The sequence below is a fragment of the Artemia franciscana genome, chromosome 2, assembly GCF_032884065.1.
Source record: "Artemia franciscana chromosome 2, ASM3288406v1, whole genome shotgun sequence".
Lineage (NCBI taxonomy): Eukaryota > Metazoa > Arthropoda > Branchiopoda > Anostraca > Artemiidae > Artemia > Artemia franciscana.
In genome coordinates, this window is record NC_088864.1 from 51,940,933 (window position 1) to 51,963,908 (window position 22,976).

General features: G+C 33.6%; 1 protein-coding gene across 2 annotated transcripts in view; it reads right to left on the minus strand.

Moving 5' to 3' along the window:
* LOC136043419 (caspase-14-like) overlaps window positions 1-22,976 on the minus strand; it is a 126,665-nt gene that overhangs the window by 74,691 nt on the left and 28,998 nt on the right. For both annotated transcript variants that reach the window (XM_065728329.1, XM_065728335.1), the window contains exons 2-4: window positions 21,264-21,383; window positions 12,006-12,123; window positions 4,781-4,960 (exon numbers count right to left, since the gene is read on the minus strand). In XM_065728329.1, the coding sequence (XP_065584401.1) occupies window positions 4,781-4,960; window positions 12,006-12,123; window positions 21,264-21,334 (369 nt within the window). In that variant the 5' untranslated portion in view covers window positions 21,335-21,383. The remainder of the gene's footprint in view (window positions 1-4,780; window positions 4,961-12,005; window positions 12,124-21,263; window positions 21,384-22,976) is intronic.

Consider the following 22,976-nt stretch of genomic DNA (forward strand, 5'->3'; position numbering starts at 1 on the left):
CTAGAATTCTAAGAACTTGCACTGTACTGAAATCTTAAAACTGACACAAAAATGGGATTTTCACGTAGGAACAGAAAAGTCTTCTGCTATTCTGGATATTAACAACATTATTACGTTGCTACAATCTAAATATGTGAGGCTTGGCATCCTGTACTATGTCCAAAAGTCAGAATTTATTTTACAGGGGTGATTGTATCGACCCAGTGGTCCTAGATTGTTGCAAGAGGACTGCTTCTAACGGGAATTAAAAGTTCTAGTGCGCTTTTTAAGTGACCTTACATATTCTTCCCCCATTTCACCGGATTAAAATTCTGAGATAACCATTTTATTCACCATAGTAAAAAAACATAATAATTGTGTCTTTGGGGACGACTTACTCTCCAACAGTCCCCATGGGAGGGGCTAAAAGTTACAAACTTTGACTAGTGTTTACATATAGTAATGGCTATTGGGAAGTGTACAGACGTTTTTAAGGGATTTTTTGGTTTGGGAGGTGGAGGAGAAGTTGGGGGGGGGGGTTATTTGGGAGGACCTTTCTATGGAGGAAATCTCCATTGGGGAAAGGATTTCAGGGAAGGGAGTGCCGGATTTTCTAGCATTATTTAAATAAAAACTATGAAAAAATAAATATGAAAAGTTTTTTGACTAAAGTAAGTTTTTTCAGCTCCTTACGAAAGTAAGGAGCAGCATAAAAACTTAAAACGAACAGAAATTATTACGCATAATAGGGGTTCACCTCCCCGTAATACCTTGCTGTTTACGCTAAAGTATTTTTAGTAATTTCAACTATTTATTCTACGACCTTTGTGATTCAGGGGCCATTCTTAAGGAATTGGGACAAAATTTAAGCCTTAGTGTAAAGAGCGAGACATTGACGAGGGGGTGAACCCCCTCATATACGTAATAAAAACATACGAATATAGAAGTTCGTTACGTAAGTTAATTCGTAAGTTACGTATATTTTTTACTAATGAACACGTTCGTAAAAAATTAAAAGTTCTAGTTGCCTTTTTAAGTAATAAAAAAATTGGAGGGCAACAAGGCCTCCTCCCCCACTGCTTTTTTCTCAAGATCTTCCGATTAAAACTATAAGAAAGTCAAAATCAAAACATAAATTAATTCAAAAACTTCAGAAATTGAATATAAAAAACAGGTTTTTAACTGAAAGTAACGAGCGACATTCAAACTTGAAACAAATAGAAATTACTCTGTATATGCAAGGGGATTTTTTTCCTCAACGCTCCGCTCTTTACGCTAAAGTTTTTTACTGTTTTAAAAAGTAGAGTTAAGAGAAAGAGTCAAACTTTAGCGTGCAGAGCGGGGAGTTAAGGAGGAAAATCCCCTTACATATACGGAGTAATTTCCGTTCGTTTTAAGTTTTAATGTCGCTCCTTACTTTCAGTTTTTTTTTATTTAATTTTACAAATAAGACACGCTTCAACCCTTGTATTCTTCCGAAACTATTCAATTTCGTTGCCTTACCACATCATCTGTATGTTGCAGCTTTTAGGTCAATATTTACAAATTCAGACAAGTCAAAGGTTCACAGTTTTCTTCTGTCTTGTGAAATATAAAGTTTTCACGTATTGACCTTCAATTCTTATTGTGTAAGAAATTTTAATATTGTTGACCCCATAACTGACGTGAAAAAGTACGTTTCTAACTAAGGTATATGAAAATAGGTAATTAATTGTATTTTGGAAAATTTGAATAACTATGCATAAAGGCAAACAGTATAATTTAATATTGTAGTGCAAAACACCTACATTTTACTCATACTTGATGAACTTGACGCACTCATTATAGGTTGAATACATATTTTGTGCTATCTTCTTTTTGCCAATTTGTTACATCTTTCTCCTTATATGATCCTTCACGTATCAAACAGTTCGTGGTAACGAACTGTAGTAAGGAGCGACCCGGCTCAATAGTAACCAAAACTCTAAAAAATTGAATTTTGATATCAATAGCTACATCAAAAGAATCGCATTTTAATGCTGATTTTGAATATATAAGTTTCATCAAGTTTAGTCTTACCCAACAAAAGTTACGAGCCTGAGAAAATTTGCCTTATTTCGGAAAGTAGGGGGAAACACCCCCTAAAAGTCGTAGGATCTTAACGAAAATGACACCATCAGTTTCAGCGTATCAGAGAACCCTACTGTAGAAGTTTCAAGCTCCTATCTACAAAAACGTGGAATTTTGTATTTTTTGCCAGAAGACAAATCACGGGTGCGTGTTTATTTGTTTGTTTTTTTGTTTGTTTTTTTTTTTTTTTCCCAGGGGTCATCGTATCGACCAAGTAATCCTAGAATGTCGCAAGAGGGCTCATTCTAACGGAAATGGAAAGTTCTAGTGCCCTTTTTAAGTGACCAAAAAAATTGGAGGGCATCTAGGCCCCCTCCCACGCTCATTTTTTTCCCAAAGTCAACGGATCAAAATTTTGAGATAGCCATTTTGTTCAGCATAGTCAAAAACCATAATAACTATGTCTTTGGGGATGACTTACTCCCCCACAATCACTGGGGGAGGGGCTGCAAGTTACAAACTTTGAACAGTGTTTACATTTAATAATGGTTATTGGGAAGTGCACAGACGTTTTCAGGGGGATTTTATTTTGTTTGGGGGTGGGGCTAACGAGAGGGGGCTATGTTGGAGGATCTTTCCTTGGAGGAATCTGTCACGGGGGAAGAAAAATTCAATGAAAAGGGCGCAGGATTCTCTTGCATTACTATAAGAAAACAATGAAAAATAAACATGAAAATGGTTTTTCAAATGAAAGGAAGAAGTAGCATTGAAACTTAAAACGAACAGAGATTATAACGCATATGAGAGGTTTTAAAAATACTTTAGCATAAAGAGCGAGGTATTTAGGAGGAGATAAATACCTTGCTCTTTATGCTAAAGTATTTAGTAATTTCAACTATTTATTTTACGGCCTTTCTGATTCAGGGGTCATTCTTAAAGAATTGGGACAAAACTTACGATTTAGTGTAAAGAGCGAGGTATTAACGAGGGTACAAACCTCCTCGTATACATAATAAAAATATAAGGTTATGAAAGTTTGTTATGTAAGTTAATTCTTAAGTTACGTATATTTTTTACTTATAAAACGTTCGTTAAAAATTAAAAGTTCTAGTTGCCTTTTTAAGTAACCGAAAAATTGGAGGGCAACTAGGCCTCCTTCTCCACCCCTTATTTCTCAAAATCGTCTGATCAAAACTAAGAGAAAGCCATTTAGCCAAAAAAAAGAATTAATATACATATTTCATTTTAATAATTTATGTGCGGAGAGCCAAAACCAAACTTGCATTAATTCAAAAACGTTCAGAAATTAAATAAAAAAAAAACTAATTTTTTTAGCTGAAAGTAAGGAGCGACATTAAAACTTAAAACGAACAGAAATTACTCCGTATATGAAATGGGTTGTCCCCTCTGCAATTCCTCGCTCTTTGCGCTAAAGTTCGACTCTTTGCCACAATTCTGCTTTTTAAAACAATTAAAAGCTTTAGCGTAAAGAGCGAGGAATTGCAGAGGGGACAACCCATTTCATATACGGAGTAATTTCTGTTCGTTTTAAGTTTTAATGTCGCTCCTTACTTTCAGCTAAAAAAATTAGTTTTTTTTTTATTTAATCTAAGTAAAACTCTGATAATCTGCTTTGGTGTAAATTTTTCACTCATTCGATATTTCCCTGTGTGATATTTAATTTGTTTCAATGAATTGTGGTTCTTAAAAAATAATTTGCAACGAATAGTAAATTCAAAAATAAGGTAGGTAGTTTTACCAACAAAAATCCCAAGATAGTCAATAAAACCCATGACAAGGCAGCTGAGGAAAAACAGGGGGATAATGAGGAAGAAAACGGAATGCTCACTGATTAAGTGGAATTTTACCATTACCAGTAAGTAGAAAGCCTTCGGTTACTTCAAACCGTTTTCCCTATCCTGGCATCGCAATATCTTTTTCAGCTATTTTTAGTAAGTCATAAGAGTGTTTTTTTTTTACATTGGGAAAGACCTGGAGGTAAGGAACGTATAATGGAATATATAGGAGGAAACACTTATATCGTGTATCAAGATAATGGTCGATTCTTAACATTTTTTCCTGGCCCGTGATGGTCAACAATCCCCCACCCTAAGTGTCCATTTTTTAACTTTAATAGGAGTATAAAAATTCTGTTTCTCAAAGTTTGTTTTCTGAAATGCAACATGTTACAAGATTATGTCACATCTTGAAAGGCTAAAACACTATTTTCTTGCCTTAAAGTGTGATTAAATTGGGTTTCACAACCGAGAATTTTTGTTTTGCTATTACATTCTTTTTCTTCAGAATATATTTTGGTCATTAAATTTTATTCATGTTAGCATAATTTATTATTTTTTTTACTTAACGGGTAAGATAAGGCTCCATCTTGGGGTCAATGATTCTTCTAGGATTTGGGAGCACGAACCTAATTCAACTTTCTTTTTATTTCCCCAAACCATTTTGTCTTATGTATTTCCTAGAGATCTTAGGTTTTTTTTATTCTTGTTTTTCAAGTACCCAGAGAAATCCGCCTTTTTTGGATTTTAATATTAGGCTATAATGCATCTACAGTTTTTGATGTTCTTTTATATTCAATCAGATTTGTCTTAGTTTTTAGTAGGTAATGGAGGAGGGTCCCTTTTGAACTTTGTTTGAATGAGCTGTATATTTTTTCTCAGCCACTTCAATATTAAGATTAATGAATATTATTAAGAATACATAAATGTCATACAATTTCAGTGGATTTACTCACCTTTTTACTGAGGTTGCATTCTACCGTTACAATAAAGTTTAACTCCTCAAAAAGCCTCTTCAAATTCAAAACATCCCTTTCCGAGCCCTGTCTGGGCGAACCATTGTCAAAAGTATTCATATTAATGATAAGTACCTGACCTCTTTTCTTGCTTAAGTCAACCGGGTAGCATTTTTCTATCTGCAAAAAGATAAAAAAATAAAAGGGATAACAAATCTTTGAAAGACAATTCATGAATATATCTATGAAAAAAGATGAAAAGATTTTAGATCAGTGTTTATTCGATGGATACTTGGACATTGAACACAAAGATGTACATACCGAGGAACAAAATTTTAATAGGGAAAAGTGTATTCAAAATGCAACGAACTCCTGAAAAGCAGTCATTCGGATGTTCCTTATTTTTACTGAAAATTAAACCAGTTACAAGTTTTTTTTTTCATTAAAAAATATAGGAATATTTATTTTTATGGAACAGCTAAAGGAGAATATGAATGAATGAATGAATGAACTTTATTACCCGTAAAAGTATAAAAAACACAAAGTACGGAATATTATAAATAAACAAGAACAAAAACGATAAACAGCGAAGAGAAAAAATTCAAACTAACAAAAAACAACATGGACTAATTAACCAGTATCAATATGGAAAAAAGGCTGCAGAGGGTCATAAACGTGAATAAAGTTGATAGTCTTTTTACATAAATCATCACTGGAAGACCGAATCCGAGAAGGCACATTAGTTAAACCAAATCGAGCAATTGTTTTTTTGTTTCGGTGCCATTTAGGAAGCCGGAGGAGGAATATGCAATATCTGAAATAAGCCGTACGTAGAGTAGGTCGATCTTTCTTACGAAACAGATGAGCCTTGCCTGATTAAAACAAAAGCACAGGGGCGCAATAAGCGTTATAAATCATGCGGAAACCGTTGCGGTTGTAACGGCTTTTGTTTGGGGATATTTTTCCGTAAGCGACACGTAGGTTTTTCACGGCATGATTCACTAGGGATGAACAGGTAGTGGAAAGTGTTGGGCCGAAACACAGACCAAGCCAACTAACTAAAGAAGAACATGGTAGAACTGCAGTCCCAGCAACGAATGGAGCGACCGCATAAGGGCTATTAAAACAAATAAACTCGCATTTAGACGCATTAACTGACAGTCCAATCTTAGATAGTTCATTGGTTAATATAGTAAAATTAGAAAGCAATCCACGGCGAGTCCGGGCAACAAGAAGAACGTCATCTGCATATGCAATAGAAGACAAACCAATATTACCGTTAAAAACAGAACTTCTACGGGGACGCAGGCACGATGCAAGCGCGTATTAAAATATACTACGAAACAATACGGCACCTTGCCGAACTCCCTTGTTAACTTTTACCGGGTCAGATATTTGGCCATTCCAGGTAACTTGAATTTTAGACTTTGAATACCAAGAAGACAATAAACTTAGTACGGAAGGATTAACACCTGAAGACGCAAGGGAAAATAGAGCCTGAGAGTGCACAATATTGGCGTAAGCTCCAGAAATATCAACAGTAAGACAGTATAAAGACATTTTAGTTTTTACGGCATCTTCCATGAGTCGGCTTAAAACATGATGTGTATGGGAGCAACCAAAACTTTTCCGAAAACCAAATTGAAAAGGCGTAAAATCACAATTCGACTCAATTTCTGGTAGTAATTACATAAAAAAAACTTGTTTTTTTAACTGAAAGTAAGGAGCGACATTAAAACTTAAAACGAACAGAAATTACTCCGTATATGAAATAGATTGTTCCCTCCGCAATCCCTCTTTCCTTACGCTAAAGCTTTTAATTGTTTTAAAAAGCAGAATTGTGGCAAAGAGTCAAACTTTAGCGTAAAGAGCGAGGGATTGCGGAGGGAACAATCTATTTCATATACGGAGTAATTTCTGTTCGTTTTAAGTATTAATGTCGCTCCTTACTTTCAGTTAAAAAAACAAGTTTTTTTTTATGTAATTTCTGAACGTTTTTGAATTAATGCATGTTTGATTTTGACTCTCCACACGTAAACTATTCAAATGAAATTTGCATATTAATTCCTTTTTTGGCTAAATGGCTTTCTCTTAGTTTTGATCATTCGATTTTGAGAAATATGGGATGGGGAAGGAGGCCTAGTTGCCATGCAATTTTTCCGTTACATAAAAAGGCAACTATTAATTTTAATTTTAACGAATTTTTTTATTAGCAAAAAATATACGTAACTTTAGAATTAACTTACGTAACAAACTTTTATATTCTTTAATTATTATTATGTATATGAGGGGGTTTGTACCCTCGTTAATACCTCGTTCTTTACACTAAATCGTAAGTTTTGTCCCAATTCTTTAAGAATGACCCCTGAATCAGAAAGGCCATAGAATAAATAGTTGAAATTACTAAAAATACTTTAGCATAAAGAGCGAGGTTTTTATCTCCTCCTAAATACCTCGCTCTTTATGCTAAAGTATTTTTAGAACCCTTCATATGCGTAATAATCTCTGTTCGTTTTAAGTTTCAATGCTGCTTCTTCCTTTCATTTGAAAAAAACGTTTTCATGTTTATTTTTCATTGTTTTCTTATAGTAATGCTAGAGAATCCTTCGCCCTTTTCATTGAATTTTTCTTCCCCCTTGACAGATTCCTCCAAAACAAGATCCTCCAAAATAGCCCCCTCTCCTCAGCCCCACCCCCAAACAAAATAAAATCCCCCTGAAAACGTCTGTACACTTCCCAATAACCATTACTATATGTAAACACTAGTCAAAGTTTGTAACTTGCAGCCCCTCCCCCAGGGATTGTTGGGGAGTAAGTCATCCCCAAAAACATAGTTATTATGGTTTTAAACTATGCTGAACAACATGGCTATCTCAAAATTTTGATCCATTGATTTTGGGAAAAAAATGAGCGTGGGAGGGGGCCTAGATGCCTTCCAATTTTTTTCGTCACTTAAAAAGGGCACTAGAACTTTTCATTTCCGTTAGAATGAGCCCTCTTGCGACATTCTAGGACCACTTGGTCGATACGATGACCCCTGGGGAAAAGAAAAAAAAGAAAAAAGAAAAAAAACAAACAAATAAACACGCACCCGTGATTTGTCTTCTGGCAAAAAATACAAAATTCCACATTTTTGTAGATAGGAGCTTGAAACTTCTACAGTAGGGTTCTCTGATACGCTGAATCTGATTTTGTCATTTTCGCTAAGATCCTACGACTTTTAGGGGGTGTTTCCTCCTATTTTCCTAAATAGGGCAAATTTTCTCAGGCTCGTAACTTTTGATGGGTAAGACTAAACTTGATGAAACTTATATATTTAAAATCAGCATTAAAATGCGATTACTTTGATGTAGCTATTTATATCAAAATTCAATTTTTTAGAGTTTTGGTTACTATTGAGCCGGGTCGCTCCTTACTACAGTTCGTTACCACGAACTGTTTGAAAAATGTTCAAGCAACTTACTTAAGAAACACGATACTGTAATGGGACGATAATTCACACATACGTGGGGTCCTTGCCTCGCTTTTGAATAGACGTTACACGACCACAAAGGAAACTATCAGGAACAAGCGACTGTGCTAAGCAAGATTGGAAAAATATTTGTAGATGGTTAAGTAGAGCAGGACAATCATAAGCAAAAAATTGGTAAGAAAGGCCGTCACCATCAAGGCTATTTGAACGCTTAATTTTTCTTAAAGCCCGGCGAATTTCAGATATTGCTACAGGCTGGACATGAGCCTGCAGGAGACGGTATGGTAAAAGAGGTTTAAGCAACTTATAATAAAAATACTGAAGAAAACTATTAAATACACTGAACACACGCTTATAATGATCAACAAAATTAGCTAGCTGGAGACAAGATAGGGTAGATGGGGAACATTTTTCGCTATTAATAACCTTATTCCAGGAGGCCTCATCGGTGGGGCCTGGCCATGCATTCAAGCGTGCTCTCTTCGAACTGGCCTTATATTCAAGTTTACACTTTTGTTTCACAGAGAAAACAGCTCCGGACGATGGTCGGTCACATGATATCCACATACGTAACCAAAATTTGGCTTTTTGCTTAGCACCTTTTACTTCAGGATCAACGTTCCAATTAGGCTTTCTTGTACCAATCCTAACTTTATTCACAGGCACTGCAGCTTTGGAAGCTGATTTAAGGCAATGGACAATTAGATAATAATAGCAATTTAGGTCAACTCTACTTGAAGGCGAGGAAAATAACGTTTGCAGCAGGTGATATGGCACTTTTATGGTCGACAGTAAAGCAGTTAGCGTAGCAAGGTATAGTGGGACATTAGCACGATCCCAGTTCAACTTCGTATGCCACTTCGGCTGAGCAGTAAATTAAATATTAGTAAAATATTAGTAGGTCTATATACTAGTTTGTCAATTACTGCTTGTAATTGACTGACTGTAACCAAGTTGTCAAAGACAATAGTAGCCTAATCGTAAATTTTATGTAAGATAAGATTTATTCATGATAACTTCTAAGCAGTCCAGAAAATTTTAACTATATTATTTCAAAATACAAAAGAGTAGCACCTTTGAGTCGATTCAAGCATCATATTCCATACAATATGTTTACCATTGCAGCATTAAAATATTTTCTTTATTGAAGGAGTAAAACAAACTGGAGTATGACTCCTGTATTATAAAGATACAAGCTTTTTTGATTAGAAGTAAAATACGGTGGAACACTTAGGGGCTGAGGGTGATCACTATAAACCTAAGAAAAACTAAAATATACCCACACTAAATATATAGCAATTCTATGTTGAGTAAAGAAACAGCTTCTAAGCGAATGGATTCCTGTCCTAATTGAGGTACCTAGCATAATTGTAAACCTCAATAAACTTTTTAAAAAAAGCAAAGTTTTAATCCATACTATTAGACAGTAAGAAGCATAAAATAGAATCAAGCAGTATAAAAGGACTTTCAAAGTTCCAGGAAAAGTTTGTTTGAGCTTCTTCAGGCTCCTGTACATCAATTTACGTTTGAAAGATAGATTTTGTCAATAAGAATAACCGAAAAACAAACCTATCGATCGTTAAATCAATTAATGATCCCAAGGTGAATTTGAGAATACCAAGAATAAACTTGAGAAACCTGTGAAAAAACTATAAGAACTTGATTTCAAAAAATTAGATCTTAAGTTCAACATGACATTTAATTTGAAAAACTTCTTTTCCGGAAAGTTTTTTTTTAAGTTAATTTCTCTTCGTTTTTTATCGCCAAAATTTTAATTTTTTCAGAATTCCCTTTTTTAAACTCAAACTTTTTTTCAACTTCTTACTAAAATGTCTAAACTAGTATAGTAAAATGTCTAAACACAGTAACAACATCAAAGTAACTAAGTAACCAAGAAATGAAAGTATAAACGTAACAACAAGCATTTTGCACATCTTAAAGCACTTGCCCCATATACAAAAGCTGTCCCGTAAATCAGTAAATCCAAGTATCAAAGTAAACAAAGAGTCAAAGTGGCAATTAGTAACTTGCACAACTCACAGCCTTTTCCATGGGGGCTGGGAAGGCGGTTCAACCCTGGAAGAAAAGTTATTAGAGCGTTGAACTATTTTGAGCAAATGCCTATTTCAAACTTTGACCTGATACAAGTGGTGGATCCAGGAGGCACGGGGGGCACACCTCCTTTAACGTGGTGGTTGGGACCCCTTAACCAGAGTTAAGACTTAACCGTTAAGACGAAAGTTTTTTTTTGTAGTTGGTTTTAATAGTTGAGCTTTTAATAAGTTTGTAATTATTAGGACTGTTTCGTTTTGCAAACAAGTTTGAAACAAGGTTTCAGTTAGTTTTTGCGGTCTCCATTAGATTTTACTAAGGACGCATACTGCTAAAAAGTGTTTAATTAAATTTAGGTTACTCAAGGGAATCTGTCCGTATTGCCTCAAAGCCAACTGGGAGGCGAAAATCTTTATTTCATTACAACAAGAAGGGGAAATATAAAATCCTAACTTCCTTAGGCTGTCAAAAGGATATTTCCGGATTGTGCTGTCACAATGGGGTTGAAAATCAAAATATTCACTTCTTTTTACTATCAAAAATTTTTGATGGTAAACTGCAAAGTGTATAGCCACTGGCCAAACTTTTTATCTGAAGTACCTCCATTAATACTAATTGTCACATTATCAATTTGAACGTAAGGGATGTAGTCAGTGGTATGCGTTACGATTTATATCTTTTGATAAATGAGTCCTTTTTGAAAACTTAAATTTTTTATTACCATTTATGGTGCCAAGTCGACTATAACATTATAGTCGGGGGTTATCTCTTAGTAGGTTTCCAATTGATTTACTAAAATTAGTGTAATAGTTTTTGACAAGGCATCTACGAACGAACACCCTAATTTCACCTTCCCAGTTATTCAACACTCGTATTTTGACTACTCGACAAATCCAAAACAATTTTACTGTGAGTTCTTCCAATCAGCTAATTGGGTATTCCATTTTCAAATAGTTGTGAATCATGATCTAGTGATTAAACCTCCCTATTATAAACTATTAACCTCCCTATTACGTAACAACCACGGTAATCCTGGAGTAAGGAAGCACTGGCCCCCGTAGATTTTTTAAAGAATCAGCTGCATCTCTTAGAAACCATTCCCTATGTCATAATAAACACCTGCGTCTTGAAAGTTTTGAAAAAAAGTTTCAGGATCGGGATTTGAAGGTAGTACTGGACGGTTGAGTCCACAGAGGGGTTCCTACTGTTTATAATGCTCCTATACCAAGCCAGGACTTGTGTTTTCATAGTCCAGAACTAGGTTTTTTTTAACGAATCAAATTTTTCTCTGGCCCAGCATCTTGTCCTACCCAGCCAGGAATACGAAAGTTTCAAATTGAGTAAATTTTTTAACCGAAAATCAAAATGGAACTTTTTCGTTTTTTTGTGTTAATTGTTCGCAACTTTGACACAAATTGTTGTCATAAAGAGTTAGGCCTCAGCTTATTTCCACATGGAATTAAGATTTAATTCACGAATTTTTGTATCGAGCAAGAAATAAATCGTTTTTTTACATTAATATTGAATAGCAAAAGATATATTATAGAGATGATAGAGACCGCTCTGAAAAAATGATATTAATTCTAATATAAATTATTTTGCTTATTTGAATAAAGAAAGATAGGTAAAACGGGACTTTAAACTTAGAGATCCAACTGAAATTTTTGAATAGCTGTTTTCTGAATACCAATAATTGCTTACCTTCTTGTTATTCTTTTCATAAAACTCACGAGATGACTTTTCAACCACAAACTCGTCAGGCGAAAGTCCTCTCCCTGAGCCAACTAGCGAATACTGTTCTCGTTCTTCATGCTTGGACCTGTGAAGTTTCATTTTATTAATTTTGCACATTGCACTTGGAGGACCACTGAACTGTTACATTACCGATTTCTCTAGCCTGGAATTTTAGTTATAAATAGATCATTCCCTAAGGTACTTCCAGGAGCAATAAACTCTTGCAAAACCAATTTATATAGCCTTGAGTGTTATCTTTAATTACAAAATGCTTCCTATCTCAGCAAAAACTTGTTCCACAGTCAATGACAAAATGAATATTCAAATATAATTCAACAAGATGATTTTTTGAACCAGTAAATTCAATGTCATATAGTCCAATCCTCTTGGAAGCTATCAATATAGTATTTAAGCAGAAAAGCGCTCCATCAAACTTATATGCCTTCGTTCCAGGTTAAAAGGAATTGTTTCGTAATAGTATGAGGAGTATTTCATCGATCCCAACAGAATTTGCTACTCAACTAGTATGTGAGTCTATTCAGAGTTCATTGATCCTCATTTCTTTCAACTCTTCCTGAAGATCAAAAAAATATTTTGTTCAACTTTAACAATAAGAAAAATCTCCAAAAAAAATATAGATAACTTTCATTTCATACTCCAAATAAATTCCATAAGAAACTATGTTAAAGGTTGTTATATTAAAAGTTAAAATCAAGAAAGACGCTTATATTCTTTTTTTAACATTCCCAAAAATATTAACCACAGTGAAATTTTGATAATTTTTTGTCATTTAACTGATTTCTGACATTTTGGTGATTTTCGACATTTTGCTGATCTGTGAAATTTTGATGATTCTTGACAATTGATTATTCATGGTATTTTAAGACATGAAAAAGAGTAAAACAAAATAAGAAAAAGTCATAAGAAAGGAACCAGAACCGGTAAACAACGGAACCGGTCAGTTATACTTAAAAGACTATTAAATTCTCTGCCTAAACAAAAGATACTTTTAGGAATAGCCCTTCCTTAGAAAAAGTTCTAGATAAAAATATTGAGCAAACTTAAGAGTAGTATAGAAAATACGGTTTTTGCTTTAATTTACACCATTTTCAGTCAATTTTACATCATTTTAACATCAAATATTGGACATTTTGAACATTTTCCATCCCTAAATTCAACATGAAAATAAGTCCTTGGAAATCAAATGTGGTCTCATTTCTATGCTTTTTCACAATGTAAACACGGGTTCTAGACCCACCTGGATCACCCCATGAATTTGCCCCTTTTTCTATTGCATTCACACCACTTTACAGGAAAATCTTCAATATTTTTACTGTTTCCCGTCCGGAGCTTTAAGATCAAAAAAGTCTAGTGAAATAATTCCATGTTCAGTTGTAACACATATCATTCCTGAAATCGTGTATTCCATTCCTATGTCTAAATCTTCTTTCCTAATACTTCGATTCTACTAATTTTGCACTTTCATTTCAATTGAAAGTTTCTCCATTTATCAATTGCTTATTCTATTAAACAAATTTCTAAAATAAAAATAATTTACATATTAACATTTAATTCACTATCAATGACCTCCATGATTGCTTTTCTTTCTGAAAACATAACACAGTAAATGTTATATTAATTAGCAGGTACTTGATCTAATAAAATTTTTATTTTTATATTAGCAGTGGATCCACTTCGATAAATATTCGATTCATGTTTTGAAAAACCAAAACAAAATAAAGGATAAACTGTTTTAAAATCGTTGTAACTTACAATTATTCCACTATCAACATTTTTTTTTATATCCTAACTGCAAAAATCGTTGATGAACGTTAGAACAATCTTCATTAGCATTACTGAAATCACAATTCTAATCTTCTTGTGGATAATTATACCGATTTACTCTCACTTCAATTCTATTAGTGTTCATACGGCCAAATATCATATTATTTTGCGTCTAACTATTATCTTTTTTCAGATTTCTGTTTAATCCAGCTTCTAATTGAGTCACTATGGGTAAACTGGGATATGATACTGGTAATAACCATGATAAATGCAGTACATCTACGTTAAAATTTTTAGCTCCAGATTTTATGATCATTTTGAAAAAATCTTTTTTTAATATAATTTGCAAAAAATTGTATGTTTCTCTGACATCTTCCTGAACAGTACTCATTTCATTAACACTTTTAGTATATGGTGTAGTCACTCGGTTATAAAATCTCAGTTTGTTTAGGTGCTGTAGTACAGCATTTTTACAAGCTTTTATCATAGTCACAGATATTAAAGTCCACGTTATAGTAATAACAGGGATTTTTCTCATGTTCCATAGTCAATAACAAAATGCAGTCATACACAGAAATTCATACTAAAAAATAGTTCAACAAAAAGATTTTGTATAAGTCAATAAGTTCACTGTCATATAGTTCATCTTTTCATATAGATATCTTGGAAGCTATTGATAAAGTATTTAAACACAAAAGCACTTCATCAAACTTTAAAAACTTCGCTCAAGGTTAAAAGACTTGTTTCATTATTGCAACAGTAGTATGTCATTGATCCCAGCAGATAATGTTACGCAACTAGCGTGTGATTTCACTCACACATAGTTGATAAAGTAGCGTCTGAAAAGTTCATTGATCCCCATTTCTCACTTCTTCCTGCACCTTATTTGTTCCAAAAACAAATCCAAAATAACATTTTGCTTCGTTTCTGTATTCATTTTAAAATGACTTTGACACTGCTGGTTAAGAAAATACTAATATCTAAAAATATATTTTGCTCCACTTTTACAATAACAAAAGAGATCTCAAATAACGAACGTACACCATTTTCATTTTATACTCCAAAAAACATCATAACAAAACTATGTTAAACGTTTTTATTCTAAAAGAAAATCACAACTAGATTACGTAAACTATTTTCATTATAAGAACGAAAAAATATCAACCCTTGTGACATTTTGCTAGTTTTGTCATATTTTGCTGATTTGTTACAATTTGCTGATTTGTGACATTTTTCTGGTTTGTTACATTTTGTTCGTTTGTGACATTTTGATGATTTCCTGTATTTTTCTGATTTGTTAATTTTTGCTGATTTGTAGCAATTGATTGATTCAGGGCATTTTAGTGCATGAGACGAAGGTAAAAAAAATTCTAAGTTAAAGAAATGCAGAACCAGAACCGGTAAAAATCAGAACCGGTTTGACCAGAACCGCTTTGATATTGCGCGAGGAGTCATAAGAATTGTAGAATTAATTAAGGGGAAGAGTCATAAGTCCCACAGTATCTATTGTGCACAATAAAGCGTAGAAAATGTTACGCAACTTAGCTACAACCCGTAGTTTAAGCTCTCCCTGATGTATCAAAATTGTTATGGGTTAATTATAGGAAAACAGTTATTCTTGATAGACTTTTAGAATCTTTACCTCAGCACGAGATACTCTTAGGAATAATACTTTTTACCATATGATTTATAATTAAAGAAATCATATATCTACCATCAAAAATATAAATAATTTAAAACCCTCACACAACATCAATACTTAAAATGAGGTTAAAATACTTACTTTGCACAAAATACAAAATTGTTTTTGGCATTATACAAATGAATCCGCTAAAGGGCAAATCAAAGTATTCCTCTCCCCTCTAAGTCATAAATGAAATTAATTAAAGAATCCTAGTTACGTACACCTCAGTCCCAGTCCATTATCCCTCACTCTCAATGCTCAGTCTCAGTTATATTCATCAAATCTATTTTGTCGTTTCATTCAATCATTGTAGTTTATCCAATTTTTTCCAAATTGCCAGTGACGAAGTAGGTTCTAGACTATTACTTTTAGGGATGGAAGCAGTGCCCAAACTTTTGTTTGTAGTGATTTGATTGTGACTTGATTTGCAGATTATTTTTAAGTTTTTCTCTTTTTAAGATTTATCTATTCATTTACAATATTATCTGTTCGATGTTTTTTATCATGATTGTTTATTTAATGTCTGTGCATTTCAGGTTGAATTTTTTTTAACTGCAATATCTGGTCGTTTAAAGTTTGAATTATTGTAGGTTTTTATTTCTTCTAATTTTAAGTTTAAGATTTATATAAGCTAATGACCTTTACTTTTCCTTTATAAATTTATTTTTTTATTTTTTATTAATTAATTAAATGTAACATGCAGAACAATGTGTGAATCCAACATTAGGAAAACGAAAGTATTAAAAAACTCTTATCCCAGTTTTCTCCCAAATTATAAGACACGAGACATTTATGGATTAGTCTCTAGTTCATGGAATTTGGCATAAATTCTGACTTATATGTTGGGAATAATGGTTTTTATAGCTTATTTTCCAAAATTAGTAAACATTAACAACCGATGTTTTGTTTATGTTTAGAATTGACAGTATTTCAAACCTTATTCGTCAAATTTTCTATATTTCAAAACTTTCAATCCTTGCAATTAACGATGACGTGCTTGTTATTTGGCTTTTTCTAGGCTATGCATTAATCCTGAAAGCTTCAAGTTGAAAAATGTATTTGTTTGTTTGTAAGAACATACAGTTTGCCTCTCATCAGTCGTGTTGTTTTGCGATCTACTACTGTTTACACAGCGTTTTATTAAATTACATACAGGATTAAATATTACATAAAATTACATACAGGGAGACTCTAAAATTCGTCTTTTAAGTCAGTGAGCTCTAGCAATATTATGGTATTGACAGGAAAGTTTCAGAACACTTCATTCATTTGGAATAATAAAATTAGTTATTTAGTAGTTGTAAAGTGAAACTTCATAAGTCCAAGCATGAAGAACAAGAACAGTTTTCGCTAGTTGCCTCAGGGAGGGGATCTTCAACTGACGAGTATGGGGTTAAAAAATCGTCTCGTGAATCTTACGAAAGGTATAACAAGAAGATAAGCAGCTATTCAGAAGACAGTTATTTCAAAATTTCAGATAATTTTTGGCACTCTAAATTTAAAGTTCCTCTTTCCCTGTCCCTCTTTACTCAAAAGAGGGAGCAATAAATCGACTCATTTCTTACTCGATACAAAAATTTGTTTAACTTCAGTAATTTGATGTAAAAACATTATATGTCATTATCTCTTATAAAATAAGTCCAAGCTTTGAACCGATTTGGAAAAATAAAGATTGAGATTATGACATTATGCAGTAATGGATTTAATCTTAAGTACATATGAAACTAACTTAAATCTTATGTCACTGCGGAAGTAAGCTGAGGCCTAATTCTGAATGACAGCACACAATGTCAAAGTTTTGGACACTCTTCACAAAAAACGAGCTAGTTCCATGTTGACTTTTGGCCAAAAATATCAGCTGAATCTTGAATCTGGCTGAAAATCATTTAAGTTCTGACTCAATTTGATAAACTTTCTTATTCCTGGCTGGGTAGGAAGAGGGGCAAGGCCAGAAAAAAGGTTGGATTCTTTAAAAAAAACTAGTTTGGACTAAAAAACTTAAGTCTTGACTTGTTACATGAGCAATATAGAACCTGAAAGTTCAGTTTAACGCAAATATAATTCAAGTTTTTGGTTTGAGATTTCATCAACCCCCAAAAATTGGCATGGTCCTAGTTTAGGGGAAAATGAGTGCTTATCACAATTAAAAGAGAAATTTAGGGAGAATCCAAAGTGTGCTTGCATTTTCTTTTGAGTTTCACACTTCCAAGAGTGCACAGCTAATTAGGTTTTAATTGAATCAAAGATAATCTTTGCTTAAATTTAGAGAGCTTGAGTAAAATATTAAATGAACCAAGCACATATTTTATTTTGAGCATTTTAGGCTAGCACCTAAGAGCATAATATTTTGACATTATTCACCTGAAGTTTATCCCCCCTCCTCCGAATGCACGTCGCAAAATATCAAAACGGCACCTGTTTGATTTTTTCTCAGCTTTGTTACAGAAAAATCCCTTATTTGGTGGTTGTAAGAACCAGCAAAGACTCCCAAGCAAAGCCAAGTGTTTAATCTTTTACTACAATATCCACTCAGAGCATAATATAAGTAAAATGCATAACCCCAACTGGAATAACCACTGTAAAGAAAATCACACTAAACAGATAAAGATTTAAATGTAACTTTTGATGAGCAATGCTTATCCCCTCTTCCCCTGATATTTCTAAAACTGTGAGCAAAATACACTTCTCAAAACCCAATAAAACTAAGACATTATAAAACACAGTGCCAACAACTATGACTTTTTCAGCAGCATTAACTTCAAAGGAAGTAATAAATGGCACTCAATAAGAGCTAATTAACACAAGGTGCAACCGAATGAAGGACATTTCATGTGTCTTGTGAGACACCTGAAGACCCGCCGAGTTTTGGAAATTATCAGCAAAGATAATGTTAGTGAAGTGTATAATTCCATTTTATTTAAATTTTGTGCCAAATTTCATAGAAATTAAATATCAAAGCAAAGACTTCATACTGAACTGAATTTAATTTAAAATAAAGTTTCTATAGCAGAGGAAAGAGCTGATCAGCTTGAAGAAGATGCTTTACTTGACATTTTCATTTTCTACAGTCCAAACACCAATGTCATTTTGACAGAGAATCCTAATAAAATTAAAACATAAATAATTGGCTTGAAAGATTAAAAAAAAATGGACATCTTAAAGGCTAATTGCTTCCAAGTGCCTGCTACTAAAACTGTAAATGTAAATATTGCCCACATTCTACTAGAATTTCAACCATAATTATTGCTCGACTAGTGTTTATAGAGACATTTAATTTGGCCAAGTTAGGTCTATTTGTACCTGAGAAACCTAACTAAAATGTTTTAAGATCTTTTAGATACAGCTTGTAACACCTTTCAATAGTAAGGGGTAAGGGGTCTATACGTCCCACGGTCCTGTCACTTTTTGATTGATTGCTTTTGGTTTAATCCGATGCCGCTATACGTCCAACAGTCCTCTACTGGGGACTCTCTAACCACGAAGGTTCCCTATCGGGGTCTGTTTAGCCACAACGGTCCTATACCAGGGTCTTGTTAGCAACGATAGTCCTCTATCGGGACCTCTCTAGCCACGATAGTCTTCTTTCTAGGTTCTTTTTAACCACGATGGTCTTTTATTGGGGCCTTTCTAACCACAAGGATTCTCCCCATGCCTGCACAGATACTGTGGTAGTCCCTCTTAGTTTTTACAGATACTATTGTCCTCTATTCGGGTCTATAAGAACTGACGGTCCTTTGTAGCCATAATAACTACTATGGTACTCCTGCACGGTAAGTTAATGCTACTGGTCAAGTAAAGTTCAGTACTGTACCTTAAATTCTATTTATGATCGTTTTGGAATATTAATTTTCGAAGAATAATTCTTTTATTATCTGAAAAAATGATTCGAATAAGCTGTAATATTTGTTACAGCTTAAGAGAAATTTTGAGGGGTAAGTAAGACCATTTTAGCCTAGAGTAAACCCCCTACCTAGACCCTCGTATTTGTTATGACTTTGAGAGTGTACTATACCCATTTTGACAAATAGTACACCTCCTATGGGTATTATCGGAGTATAACGAAAAGACTTCTAAAAAAGCTGGGAAAATGTCTTGAGAATTTGAAAACCATATTGAGAATTTGAAAAACGTCTTGAGAAATTTCTTGGGAAAGTGGCTTTATAAAAGGCTTCTAACCCATCTTTGGAAAAAAAAATCTTGAAAAATGTCTTTAGAAAGTCTAGAAAAACCTCTTCAGGGGTTGGGAACACCGATTGGTAGTACACCCCTTTAAATAAGCCATTTTATTTGTGTAGGGGTTAATCCCGAGAAGTTAGCAACACCATTTTAGTACAGTAAACCCCCTTTGGTCCGGTCAGACGGTCCGGGCCCTCTATACTGCTTTCAATGTATTAATTTTTTTATTTTGCAACTTCGGATAAAAGGTGTGGTCACAAAACTTTGGAAAGAGATCATATTGATGGAAAATAATAGTTCCTTTACCTCATTTAAGAATTATAAGGCGCTTATGAGTAAAGAGCTCACACCTTCCCCCTTCGTTCTCTTTCTGCCAAGCAGTAGAAATAGTGCTCCTGAAAATGTTAAATTAATACTCCTAAGATAATGCAGATACACACATTTGATATCTTAGATGCATATTATGTTGTTTAATTTCGCGTAACATACCCCTCAGTATTCCTTGGACTTTTACCTAAATACCCTTATGTTTTTCCGATCAATTCAGAATTAAACATTTGTCCTCTTTCCCAAACATAAATGATAATAATAGTTCCTTTACCTCATTTAAGAATTATAAGGCGCTTATGAGTAAACAGCCCACACCTTCCCCCTTCGTTCTCTTTCTGCCAAGCAGTAGCAATAGTGCTCCTGAAAATGTTAAATTAATACTCCTAAGATAATGCAGATACACACATTTGATATCTTAGATGCATATTATGTTGTTTAATTTCGCGTAACATACCCTTCAGTATTCCCTGTACTTTTACCTAAATACCCTTATGTTTTTCCGATCAATTCAGAATTAAACATTTGTCCTCTTTCCCAAACATAAATGATGAATTTCAACAACCAGCACATTACCTATCTTAAAACCTTTTCTCTATGGGCTATTGAGAGACATATTTCATAGTTTTTGCCAGTGTTAAGGGGGTCGAAAAGGGACAAGAGGGATTCTGACGTCAAAGATTTGTTCAAGATGCCCTAAAACTTCCAACTTAATGCCCTCAGCTGTTTTGTTCAGCTGTCCTGTTTTGTTAATCAGATTCCATATATTATATTTTGATATTTTTATTTTACTTTTATTTTTTTTTACTTATCCCTATGAGTTTCCTTAAAGTAGTTCACAGCCAAGGTAAATCGCATTTGCAGTGACAGTCAGATATATATTTTTTAACGGAACTTTATTTTTCCTTAAAATAATTTCACATTTTCGTAGCCCAACTGTTGAGGCTTTGACTTTTGTGACGAAACAGGCTTCTGCTTGCGTTGACATTAAATCTGATCTTTCATTTTTACTACTTTTGAGATCTTTTATCTTTAATAGTTCCCTTGATCTTTCCAGAAGGATTTAGCATAAAAAATGTCTGGAAGTCATTCGACCGAAAAGGAGATTTGGTTTTCTTTCAAGAAAAGCTCTACAAATAGGCCACCAAAAGATGCAAAATTCTTCTTAAAACGAAATTAGACAGCTTCCTCAGAATATCCAACACATATTTCTTCAGGAAAGCCAAGGAAAATACTATTGATAAATAAATTACTCTGCAGTTCCTATTCCTGTGCTTCCAGCTAGTGGTATTGACTCCTTGAATCCAATTGGGATCGCATCCATTACAAGATTAATATTGCTGGTCGATAATGTACTTGAACTATTACCTTGCCTGGAAAAAATATATAAAATGAAAATCGTTTTAAAAATAAGAAAAACATCTTAAAATTCTTTAAAACTTATTACATAAAATGTGGAACATATGCCATGGGAAAGCTGCATATACGATTAAGAGAATGCAGTGCATTAAAGGATCACTCTATCTTGTCAACTATAGATCTTCTTAGTTTGTTTCGTCAAAATATGCAGAATTGAGAAGTCATAGTTTATAGAGTTTTGATAAGAAATGTGGATAAATGACTGAAAACTATAAGCCGACGCTTCTTACCCAGAAGCCTTAGAGAAATCATCAAACCTTTCTTTGTTATGGGCCAGAAATAAAGACATTCAGCTTTATTGAAATTTATTTAACTGAAAAGCATGACTTTGTTGTTTTGTTTTTTTTATTATTAAATGAAGCAGGATTTCTGTTTGAAGTTTCGATCATTTGAGAAATTTGATCACTTTAGTAGCTCCTTGTGGGGCCACCTCTTTAATTGACGAGCTTGCGGAAAAAATGGACATAAGGAATGTAATTTTCTTTCTGTCAAACCACTGATTCTTAACAGCTATTGACGACACCTAGTCCCCATCTAGAATCCTTTAGTGGGTCCTTTGTCTCTGTGACAGTCGTCCAACACTTATGCTCGCAAAACGATTTTCAGGTAATGCATCTTCTTCAGCTATGTTTCGTTTGCAATCGAAATAGAAAAGTATGAGAAATAGTAGTTTACACAGCAATGGATAGGAAAGTCTTCGAGACATTGTGTTGGGGTATAGAAGACACCTCACAACATTGGAATGCGGCGTAGGAGACACATCACGACATTGTGTTTGGTCATAGGAGACACCTTATGACATTGCATTGAGAGGAAGGTTATCCCACACAACAAGGGATAGGGGTCATGGTATAAAATGCCATAAATAGATAGGGATATACTATGGTATTGCTTTTAGAGGCAGGCAATTTCTCACCACATTGTATTGGAGCTTAGGGGGAATATGGCTCGACTGGCATTTTTTTTTTTTTTTTTTTTTTTTTTTTTTTTTTTTTTTTTTTTTTTTTTTTTTTTTTTTTTTTTTTTGCTTCTAGGTCCCTATACACCATTAGTCAAATGTTTTTATTATATTAACTTCAAATAGCATTTAAACCTTATTTATCACGTTTTCCTCTACTCTTTTAAGAATCCTAATTTTAGTTTTTCTGCTCTACCAATATTCCTACACCAAGAACATTAGTCAAAAGACTTCATTTAATAAACTTCAAATATGTTTTTTCTTATATTGCTTTGATTAATTTTTTTTTAACTCCTTAAGACCCCTAGTCATAGAGTTTCAGCTTTGCCTAAACTGTTATATCAAGCTATAAAAGACGTTCACTCTTTAAATACCCCTAACCTTAGATTTCCTGCTTTGCCTGCACTCCTACACTTAGCTATAATAGTCAAGAGACTTAATTTCCTTAACTTTAAAGAAGTTTAAACCATTTTTTTCATTTTTTGACATTCTCTTAAGATTCTTTGCATTAGCCTTTGATCTTTGCCTGCATTCCTACACCTAGTTATATTAGTCAAAATGCTTAAATGTATTGACTTCAATAAAGTTA